Source organism: Lepidochelys kempii, chromosome 7 (genome assembly GCF_965140285.1).
Source record: "Lepidochelys kempii isolate rLepKem1 chromosome 7, rLepKem1.hap1, whole genome shotgun sequence".
Classification (NCBI taxonomy): Eukaryota; Metazoa; Chordata; order Testudines; family Cheloniidae; genus Lepidochelys; species Lepidochelys kempii.
In genome coordinates, this window is record NC_136386.1 from 120,337,604 (window position 1) to 120,349,661 (window position 12,058).

The 12,058-nt window shown below is 42.1% G+C and overlaps 1 protein-coding gene across 2 annotated transcripts in view; it reads left to right on the forward strand.

Annotated features, from left to right (window-relative positions):
* The window catches only part of STN1 (STN1 subunit of CST complex), a 67,800-nt gene that overhangs the window by 30,819 nt on the left and 24,923 nt on the right, over positions 1 to 12,058 (forward strand). For both annotated transcript variants that reach the window (XM_073354455.2, XM_073354453.2), the window contains exons 5-6: positions 922 to 1,017; positions 9,341 to 9,412. In XM_073354455.2, the coding sequence (XP_073210556.1) occupies positions 922 to 1,017; positions 9,341 to 9,412 (168 nt within the window). The remainder of the gene's footprint in view (positions 1 to 921; positions 1,018 to 9,340; positions 9,413 to 12,058) is intronic.

Here is a 12,058-nt window from a genome sequence, read left to right on the forward strand (position 1 = left end):
GGGTCTGCATCTCAATGGGGCTGAAATCTTTTGAAATTGAAGATAATATATGCATTTAAAATAATTAGCAGTCCAAGTAATTTAAAATCTCTTGAATTATCTTCTCTTCTTTCTACATAGTGTGTTGCTCTGATGGTATGAGCACTAATGCATTCTGTGGTTGTATATATGGTATATCGCATCAGTGTTTACTTTAGTATTTTTAGTTTTGTTTCTCGATAAAGATATTGGGTGGTCACAGTGGCCCCTGTATTTCCCAAGTGAATGCTGGGCAGAAGCTGACAAAAGGACTCTGAGGTTTCTCGGACACATTTTGATACTCAATAGCGTTGTCAAAGTCTATTTCATAGAAGCACAGAAATGAAGGGATATTTTATGGGGGACTGGTTGCAGTGGTTAAATGGGCTTGGAGTTTCCCCTGATACCTGCATCTTGTGCTTCAGAATCTAAGTTGTCTATTTTAAATGGTCCCTTCCTTAGCCCTTTTGGTAGTGAAAATAGCCTTAAAAATGTAGAAGAGTCAGTAATATCTGCCTCAATCTGCAGAGAGCCTCAAACAGAAGTACGGGGAGATGTATAAACTGTTCATATTTATTTAAAAGGACATTTACTCTGAAGCCTAATGATGACAAATAAAATCACATTTAACTATTTTGCTGCTAGTCAAAATATTCAAGAAAGGAGAGAGATGATCAAATTATGAAGAGCTGCAGTGTCTGACTACAAAATACAAAACTATTGACATCTCCTTTTAGCATAGTAAGTGGGTGGAACTAGTACTCTGCTTCCGTGTACTCAGTGAATTCATTAAAAGAACAAGAAGATCCTCTTTCTAATGATGTGAATGGCTAACCAACGTAGAACTCCTGCAAGTAGTATTCGGTCACACTTAACAGAAATGTTCTGTGTCTTTCTCCATAGGTATATTCTTTTATAATGGGCATCCAATAAGACAGGTGGATGTGGTTGGGACAGTGGTTCTAACAAAAGAACGAGATGCCTTCTGTAACTATGGAGGTAAGAAGAGTTTTGTTTCTTAGCATTTCTTGGACTCCAACCTTTGTAACCATTAGAACCTAGAAGTTGTCTCATTGGTTTGGACCATTGTCTGTTCTTGAAAAGACACTTTTTCTTGATTATACTTTTCACTGTTTTATAACACATTTCAGATGAAGATTTCAAAGCACTTTAAAAAGGCAGGAAAGTATTATCCCTGTTTTACATGTGGGGAAGCTGAAGAGGCATGATTAAGTACTATTGATTTGCTGTATGGCCTTGAGTGAGTCAGAGCGGGGAATAGAATCCAGGAATACAGACTCTTGATCTTAACTTGTATGCAAAACTCTTATCAAATGTAAATTGATCTAATGGTTTTTGCAAAGGGGAAGTCACTTCCCTTTTCTCCTTACTAGCTTGAAGGGATCCCTTCTAATTGTTTTGCCCTTTTGCCCCCATGTCTTAGGGCCAGAGTTTTAAAGGTATTTAGGTGTGCAAAAATGCAGATAGGTGTCTAGTGGAATTTTCCCATTGGCAGTTAGGTGGCTGGGAGCTTTTGAAAATCCTACTGGGTGCCTATTTGCATTTTTAGTACCAAATAGCTTTACAAAACTGGGCCTTAGCCATCATCTTGTTTTGCAAAGATACGCTAATTGGGGTTCTGAATCCACCCATACTGTTTACTGGCCTGAAAGGCTGCTGTTCAATGAGACGAGTCACTTGCTCTCTACCTCACTAGTAATAGAATATTGATGCTTCCCCAGTGCAGCAGTATGTGCCTTCATCCACAAGGAGCTTCTCCCCTCCACTCCAGGTTCTCCCAAACGTCAGACATTTTCACTAACTAGCTTTTTTTTTTTTTTTTTTAAACTCCCTTGCCAGGCCCTTGTACTAAATTGGAATTTCTGCTGTAAAGGGCACACTGGAATAGTGATGGCACATCAGGTTGGCTGAGGCACCTGGGAAGAGAAAGGGAGGGATGAAACAGTGGTTATGGCATATGCCTGGGACTGGGGAGATCAAGATCCAGTTCCCTGCTCTATCAAAGTTTTCCTGTATGAGTTTGGGTGAGTCACTTTAATCTCCTGTGCCTCTATTCCCCATCTGTAAAATGTGGATTATAACACTTCCTGCCTTGTAGGGGTGTTGTGAGGAGAGATTAAAGATCGTGAAATACTCAGATGCTACGGTAATAGGGGCCATATAAATACCTCAAATAAGAGGTGGAAAGATGATCCATGGTGAAAGTGAAGTCAGAAACCTAATGATATCTTGCATTGGACTAAATAATAAAGTGTCTCCTGTGTTCAGATTGTCTGTCTGTCTCTGGTTTTGGCAAGCAGTTGGTATGGTTGGATGCTGCTGCAGTATAATAATAAAAGGATCTGAGTTTGCAAGAACGTTTGAAGGGAAGTGGGGTTCCACATATTGGTCTAAGATAGCTCAAGACATCTGACCAGTGCAGGATACAGAAGGGAAAAAACCAAAAGAACCTAAGAGAATTTGTGGATTAATTAAGAGAATAAGGTCTCAGATGCTGGATCAACAGGGTTGAATGGAGCTATCATCTAGCCTGCTCTCCTACCTTTTTGCATCCAACTTGGCTCCTGTTTTGTTCAACAGTTCTTGGTTTAGCTTTCAGGATACCTGCCAAGCTGCCCCTCCCTGTCCTGTTCTCAGCCTCAGTCAGGCTGACTCCACCAGTGTAAATTATAACTTCTTCGTTTCCTGCTCATAACTTTTTACATCTCTCAGCTAAACAGTCTCTGATTGGTGTGGCAGGGAGCACGTATTGCATCAGCTGTAGTGCCTCATACTATTCAGCAGTCAATCTCCTCCCATCTGTTTTTAAAGATGACCTGCAACGGGTAAATGTCCTTGTATTTTTGACTTTCTGATATATAAAGAAGACCTGAAAGATATTTTTCCCATCTCTTCCCTTGAACACACACATCTGTTTCTGCTTGGATTTTCTATTTATTCATTCATTCATTAGAAATCTAAGTCTTTTCTGCCGTGGAAGACTATGGTGACTGAACAACTTGTGGTGAAATAAGAAAAGGATGAAGTCTGGTCAACTGAGAGGGAAAATAAATTCTATCTACTTTTTTGTTAACTGCTATCGAACATCAGTATATAGTGAACATTTAGGAGAATGGATGTCTGTGATTAAAGTTCAGAACCTCCCACCCCTTCTATTAAAGTGAGAACTCTCTCTATATGCATCTTTAAGGCTTCCAAGAAGTCTTTTAGCAAAACCAAGCTTGACTAGACTTGCTGATATTTCTAGACTTGAAGGAAAAAAAAACAGAACAAAATACTTGAGAGACAATGCAAAGCCTTTTTTTTTTTCTTTGGCCTGCTGGCTTGACCCCCCTGTAAAACTCACCAGTTTGGTTTTGGGCAGCAGGTTCAAGCTTGGGGAAAACTGAGGACAAAGAATTTCTAGCTGGATTTAAACCAGGACCTTGACAGAGGCAGGGAGAGCTAGGGGAACCCAGACTCCAGAGGCTAGGGTTTCTGAGAACTTAGACCTGCCTATGGCGTCTGTCAAGGGATGGTAAGACTTTAGGTAAGATAGATGTGTGTAGACCTTGCACTGTTTTTAAAATCCTTTTACTCATTAACCATAGAAACAAAGCATGATGTAACAATACTTCTATCTTTGTGTGACTATAATCCATTGGTCCTGAAGTGAGGTACTGAAGATATCCTAGAGGTCCAGCTGGGTTCAGTAATGGGACTCAGTCTGCAGGGTCTTGTAGCTTAGGACCTGGTCCAAGAGTGGGAGAATCATGGGATTCTGCCCTGAGTGTGCCTACATTTGATCTGGGAGGCGTGATTCGTAGCTTGCATGGGCATACCTGCGCTAGCTCTGCTTAAGCTAGTGTACTAAAAATAGCAGTGTAGCTGGGGTAGCCTAAATGGCAGCTTGGGCACACTGCTTGAATACATACCCAGGGGGCCCAGATGGGTATGTACTTAGACAGCGAGCCTGTGTCACCGCCCAGGCTACCCTGGCTTCACTGCTATCTTTAGCGTGCTGTCTCAAGCACAGCTAGCATAGGTACTGTATGTCAACACAAGCTGGGAATGATGCCTCCAAGCTGAAATGTAGAGGTACCCTCTGAGGGATGAGGCATGAAGCCTAAGATCTGAGGAAGGTGCCCTCGGAGGCCAGAGAGTTGCAGCTAGTCCTGAATTGTGACACTTGCATTGCTAGGCCAGGATCTTTGTGCGCTACTCTCTTATTTATTAAATAGTTTATTTCAAGGAAATCGATGGGTGTTGGCTGGACAAGTTCCTTCAAACAGTTTTGTTTTATCTTGATCTATATGGAACAATAAAATCATCTGGTGGTTTGTTTTTTGATTTCTCTTTCTCACCAGTTCATTGCCAATGGTAGGACTACAACAGTTAGTATCATCTGTCTTACCTGTAGGACACCGCAGCTTTTCCTCATTGTATGAAATCTCTTTCTGTACAGGAAATGATAATAGCATTGCCTGTGAAGTCAGATACTAGTGCTGATACAGTTAGAGGTAATAGCTATCTTGGTGAGTTAAATCTGTGCATCATCCATAGTATGATATACATTCTAGCACTGATATAGTGATGCTTTCCCATTTAAGGGTAGGCAGTGAAGTTTATACTGGTACACTTTAATATAATAAATTCATAGATTTTAAGATAATAAGGGACCATTAGATCACCTAGTCTGCTCTCCTGTGTTTCACAAACCTTGAAATTTCACCCAGTTACTACTGTATTCATCCCAATAATTTGTGCTTGACTAAAGCTTATCTGCCACAAAGACATCCAGTCTTAAGATGACAGGTTTCAGAGTAACAGCCGTGTTAGTCTGTGTTCGCAAAAAGAAAAGGAGTACTTGTGGCACCTTAGAGACTAACCAATTTATTTGAGCATGAGCTTTCGTGAGCTACAGCTCACTTCATCGGATGCATACCGTGGAAACTACAGCAGACTTTATATACACACAGAGAATATGAAACAATACCTCCTCCCACCCCACTGTCCTGCTGGTAATAGCTTATCTAAAGTGATCATCAGGTTGGGCCATTTCCAGCACAAATCCAGGTTTTCTCACCCCCCACACACAAATTCACTCTCCTGCTGGTGGGAGCCCATCCAAAGTGACAACTCTTTACACAATGTGCATGATAATCAAGTTGAGCCATTTCATGCACAAATCCAGGTTCTCTCACCCCCTCACCCCCCTCCAAAAACCACACACACAAACTCACTCTCCTGCTGGTAATAGCTCATCCAAAGTGACCAGTCTCCCTACAATGTGCATGATAATCAAGGTGGGCCATTTCCAGCACAAATCCAGGTTTTCTCACACACCCCCCACCCCCATACACACACAAACTCACTCTCCTGCTGGTAATAGCTCATCCAAACTGACCACTCTCCAAGTTTAAATCCAAGTTAAACCAGATGGTCTTAAGATGGAGTATCAACCACTTCCTTGGTAGTTTCTTCCAGCAGTTAATTACCCTCATTGTTAAAAAATTGTCTCTCACTTCTAATATGAATTTTTCTGGCTTCAGCTTCCAGCCATTGGTTTTTATTCTGTCTTTTTCTGCTAGATTTAAGAACCTTTTAGTGCCTGGTGTTTTCTGCCTGAGAAGGTGCTGAAACGTTGTAGTGAAGTCACCTCTTGATCTCTTTACGTTGTCACCCATTGATGGCACATAAGCAGAATATTTGGTGCCAAGATATTGGAGCAGTTGGAACAGCAGGGGAGGAGATTTTTCAAAGGCACATATGGCAGCTAGGTGCCCAACTCTCTTTGAAAGTCAGTGGTGTTAGGGCCTTCACTCCTGTTTGTGCTTTTGAAAGATCTCCTCCCCAAATACATGGCTGGATTTGTGAGGGTCGCCTCTTTCACTTTGCAGTTCTGTGACTTAGTCCTTCTGAGAATCTTAAAGTACTTTAAAAACATTGAATTAAGCCTTGCTGCACACCTTAAAATGGGTAAATAGCCTGACTTGGGGCATGGAGGGGGAGTGAGGCACAGAGATAAAAGCTAAAACTCAGAATTCAGGGGGGATCTGTGAGTGCTCAGCATTCTGTACATCAGACCACTTATTTCTGTGCTTAAATATAGATATAGGGGCCAAACTCTAGGAACCCAGCTCTGTAAATCTTGGCCTAAGTGACTTGCCCAAGGTCATGGTAGAATTGTGTTTGTCAGGATCAGAACCTGTATATCTCAGTACCAGTCCTTAACCCTAAGATCATCTTTCTGCCTCAGGTCTGACAGCTCTATTTCTGACCTTTTTTTAAAAAAAATTTGGAATGGGGGTAGGGGAAGAAGAGTTTTATTGAGAACATTGGTGTGTCCTCTGGTGTGACTGAGAGACTACCTAGTTTCATTGTGGTTAGTTGAAGAGGAGTGGGAGTCAGGTGCCCTGAAGCGTATTTCTCACTGCAGCTGTCTTGCTGTGTAACCCTGGACAACTCAAACAGAATTCTCCAAAGTGGCCTCTGATTTTGAGAGCCTCAATTTTTTTGGATGCCCAACTTGAGATATAGGGCTGGAGGTGCCAAGCACCGTGGTGATAAAAAATATGGATGCTCAGCACTCCTGAAAATCAGACCCATGGAACCCCGACCTGGGATATTCTATCTACTACCCAAGATCCATAAACCTGGAAATCCTGGGCGCCCCATCATCTCAGGCATTGGCACCCTGACAGCAGGATTGTCTGGCTATGTAGACTCCCTCCTCAGGCCCTACGCTACCAGCACTCCCAGCTACCTTCGAGACACCACTGACTTCCTAAGGAAACTTCAATCCATCGGTGATCTTCCTGATAACACCATCCTGGCCACTATGGATGTAGAAGCCCTCTACACCAACATTCCACACAAAGATGGACTACAAGCCGTCAGGAACACTATCCCCGATAATGTCACGGCTAACCTGGTGGCTGAACTTTGTGACTTTGTCCTTACCTATAACTATTTCATATTTGGGGACAATGTATACCTTCAGATCAGCGGCACTGCTATGGGTACCCGCATGGCCCCACAGTATGCCAACATTTTTATGGCTGATTTAGAACAACGCTTCCTCAGCTCTCGTCCCCTAAAGCCCCTACTCTACTTGCGCTACATTGATGACATCTTCATCATCTGGACCCATGGAAAAGAAGCCCTTGAGGAATTCCACCATGATTTCAACAATTTCCATCCCACCACCAACCTCAGCCTGGTCCAGTCCACACAAGAGATCCACTTCCTGGACACTACAGTGCTAATAAACAATGGTCACATAAACACCACCCTATACCGGAAACCTACTGACCGCTATTCCTACCTGCATGCCTCCAGCTTTCACCCTGACCACACCACACGATCCATCGTCTACAGCCAAGCTCTGCGATATAACCGCATTTGCTCCAACCCCTCAGACAGAGACAAACACCTACAAGATCTCTGTCAAGCTTTCTTACAACTACAATACCCACCTGCAGAAGTAAAGAAACAGATTGATAGAGCCAGAAGAGTTCCCAGAAGTCATCTATTACAGGACAGGCCTAACAAAGAAAATAACAGAACGCCACTAGCTGTCACCTTCAGCCCCCAACTAAAACCCTCCAACGCATTATCAAGGATCTACAACCTATCCTGAAGGATGACCCAACACTCTCACAAATCTTGGGAGACAGGCTAGTCCTTGCCTACAGACAGCCCCCCAACCTGAAGCAAATACTCACCAGCAACCACATACCACACAACAGAACCACTAACCCAGGAACGTATCCTTGCAACAAAGCCCGTTGCCAACTGTGCCCACATATCTATTCAGGGGACACCATCACAGGGCCCAATAACATCAGCCACACTATCAGAGGCTCATTCACCTGCACATCCACCAATGTGATATATGCCATCATGTGCCAGCAATGCCCCTCTGCCATGTACATTGGTCAAACTGGACAGTCTCTACGTAAAAGAATAAATGGACACAAATCAGATGTCAAGAATTATAACATTCATAAACCAGTCGGAGAACACTTCAATCTTTCTGGTCACGCAATCACAGACATGAAGGTCGCTATCTTAAAACAAAAAAACTTCAAATCCAGACTCCAGCGAGAAACTGCTGAATTGGAATTCATTTGCAAATTGGATACTATTAATTTAGGCTTAAATAGAGACTGGGAGTGGCTATTTCCTCTTGTTTTTTCCTACCCCCCCTCCCCCAGATGTTCTGGTTTAACTTGGATTTAAACTTGGAGAGTGGTCAGTTTGGATGAGCTATTACCAGCAGGAGAGTGAGTTTGTGTGTGTATGGGGGTGGGGGGGGATGTGAGAAAACCTGGATTTGTGCAGGAAATGGCCCACCTTGATTATCATGCACATTGTGTAAAGAGTTGTCACTTTGGATGGGCTATCACCAGCAGGAGAGTGAATTTGTGTGGGGGGGTGGAGGGTGAGAAAACCTGGATTTGTGCTGGAAATGGCCCACCTGATGATCACTTTAGATAAGCTATTACCAGCTGGACAATGGGGTGGGAGGAGGTATTTTTTCATATTCTCTGTGTATATATAAAGTCTGCTGCAGTTTCCACGGCATACATCTGATGAAGTGACCTGTAGCTCACGAAAGCTCATGCTCAAATAAATTGGTTAGTCTCTAAGGTGCCACAAGTCCTCCTTTTCTTTTTGCGAATACAGACTAACACGGCTGTTACTCTGAAATGCTGCCTTGAGTTCACCACTCAAAAATCAGAAGCTACTTTTGAAAATGTTAGTTTAAACCCCTTTCTGCTTCCATTAACTTCATTTTTATATATAATATAGTGCAATAGTACCTAGAGGCATTGAATCATGATTGTACTAGGTGTTGTACATACCCATACAAAGATGTGGTCCTGGTCCCAAAGAATTTACAGTTTTAATGTTAAAGGGTAGTAATACTTGCCTACGTCATGTGGGTTTTGTAAGTCCTAATTAATATAAGATATCCTAAGATGAAAGGGGCCATAGATGTGCAGAACATATGGTAGGTGAGTTTTGTTTCCGTGTGTTATGATTTTACTTAAAACATTTGAGTTAACATTTACAGTGCAGTTTTCAACAGATGGTGAGAGAGGATGCTGCAAAAGTCTAAACTGAGGACTACTTTTGGCATGTGATTCCGAATAAGATGAAATATTGTAGTATTTAGAAAAATAATGCAAATAACTTGTCCTCCTATGGCTGAGCCAAAGGAGTACTGACAAAATAAGTAGGGCTGTGCTGTGTGTTAAGATCTCTTGGAATGCCAAGACCACTTGTTTCCTTGATTACTGCAATTCTCTTACAGTGGATGATGGTACTGGGGTCATAAACTGCATCTGCTGGAAAAATCCCAGGGAAGCAGAATGGCCTTTGTCAGGTAATGTATGAGTACATAACACTTTTCAGCTATGACTTAATAACACTGCAATTTGTGTCGTTTTTTTTTCAGATCGGATGATAATTTATCAAGTCAACACAATAGCAAATTGCATTCACAGGCACGAAGAATATTTACAAGTACATCCTATAGCCTGGGCTGCTTTGAGATACTTACCCCGTAACATAACTTCTCCCTATACAGTCATCTTGTGCTGTTACTAATGGTGATGCCAACAATAACATTGCATCCATAACCATTAGAACCTTTGTTTATCAGAGTGATGTAGTGTTTCAGTTTGACAGTACAAAGAATTTTCTTCCCATTGTGTGACCTCATCTGGTAAAAAAAAAAAAAAAAATCCTGGAAACTTGCCATTTGTTACAGCTGCAATTTCCAAACTGAACCAGTTGACTTCTGTGGCCTGTTCTGTTTTTTCTTTGATACATCAGGCGTGTGTACCCTCAGTTTTTCAGTTTGTGTGGATATTTGTTTTTCCTGCTCCCACATGCATGTGACCATCATTCACTGTCTTGAAAATAGCATATAACCACCTGAAAACATGAAGGAAATAGTTCAGTGAGCTGGACTGTTCCAAATCTGCAAAAAAGTGGTGATGCAGTCCTTGCAGATCAGTGGTAGTGAAATACTTTACTTATGTCTGGCTTTTTTTCCTAAGGCATTTCCCCCCTTGCTACTCCCTTAACTGTTTTACACTCAGATTAGGGGTGTGGCAAAGTCCATTCAAGTCTTATACTGAGTTCAAGAGGCTCTCGATCAGACACATTTATAACCCTTGAAGTCAGTTATACATTTTGGGGGGGACAAATTCTCTGCTGGAGTAAATGGATGGAAAACTTTTGAAGTCAGTGGAACTGTGCCCATTTACATTAGTAGAGAATTTGGTCCTATGTGTTTAACAGAGCTGATTTTAATGCATGTGTCACTCCCAAATAAGTATATCAAGGTAAAGCATTAATTTCCAAAATGTAATACTGCAATAAGGCTGCCAAGTTTCATCTGGAAGGTTTATTAGTCTGTGTTCATTCTGAGCATATTTGACAAAAGGGTAGAAGCACCATTTGCTAACCTGATCTATATTCTTCGAATAATCTCTTTCCATTGGTTAAAATAGCTTATAATTTATAAAACCATCTGTTGAAAGGAACAGGCAGACTCTTTTCCAGCCTGCTGCAGCCATGATTGTAGCTGCCAGGATCATGCTTTAGGTTTCAAACAATTAAGGAATCAGCTTGACTCTCAAGCAAAGGTGTTACATAAATGTGAAGATCTTTCAAGATGCATTCATATCATTACAGGCACAAAATGGCACCACACGAATACTTTTGTGTTACCTCAGATGACTCAGGCTTTCACTTCTATATGAAAGCTCTGCTGATTTTGCTCAGCCTAACAGTCTGGAAGGGATGCCTAATTTACAATTAAAATCTTTCTTTTTTATCACAGTTCAGGGTATGTTCCTGGTGAGAAAGTCAGATGTGTTTTTCCATGAAGAACAATACCTGAATGGTTTTAAAAAACAAATATGTAAATGCAGAGCCTTAAACTAAAGACTGACACGTCTGGGATGTGCTGCCTGGGAACTCCAATGCTGCTGAGCATGCTGCCCTCTTTAATAAGATAGCACTATGAAACTTAGGTTCTTCTTAAAGTTCTGTCCCTGTGGGTGCTCCATTTCAGGAGTCTGCGCATCCTGGCGCCATTGATCGGCAATCTTCAGTAGCAGTGTCCCTCTGGATTGCACATGTGCAGTGATTGTCTCGTGGTGCCGTTGGCGCCACATCTATCACACATGCGCCCTGACCTCCTCAGTTCCTTCTCAACTGTCCTCAGCCTGAGATGGAGTTCTATAGCAGCGTCGATGACAACGTAGGAAAATAATTAGGAATAGTTTGAATTAATTAGTGATATTTAAGTTTTAGTTCAATAGTTAGTTTCCCATCTCCTTTTTCCTTTTGGAAAAAAAAAAATTCCTCTTTACACTTCAATCAACCGATTCACCTGCCTAAGTTTTATCCCAAGCCCCATGGGAAAACACAAGAGGCTGTCCTAAATACTTTAGACATCAGGCACGCATTAATATTCTACCTGGACAGAACACAACCCTTTCAAAAATCCCCCCAACTTTTTGTTTCCACAACCAAATGTTCCAAGGGCTCTGCAATATCCACACAGAGACTATCAAAATGGATCTCCAATTGTATCCATACATGTTATCAACAGCACAAAACAGAACCCCCACTAGGGATCAGCGCCCATTCAACAAGATCAGTGTCTACCTCAATAGCTTTCTTAAACAACGTACCAGTGGTAGACATATGCAGAGCAGCCACCTGGGCCTCTGAACACACGTTTACGAACCATTATGCAATTACTCAAGGTTCAAGCTCAGACACAATGCTCGGTCTCGTGGTGCTAGCCTCCACTATGCATACAACTCCGAAGCCCCTTCCATCCACACGAGGGTGCTGCTCTTCAGTCACATAAGTGGTGCACCCACAGGGACAGCCCTTGAAGAAGAAGAGAAGATTACTCACTCTGTGCAGTAGCTGAGGTTCTTCAAGATGTGTGTCCCTCTGTGTGCCCAACTACCCACCCTCCTCCCCTTTACTTTGGAGTTCGCAA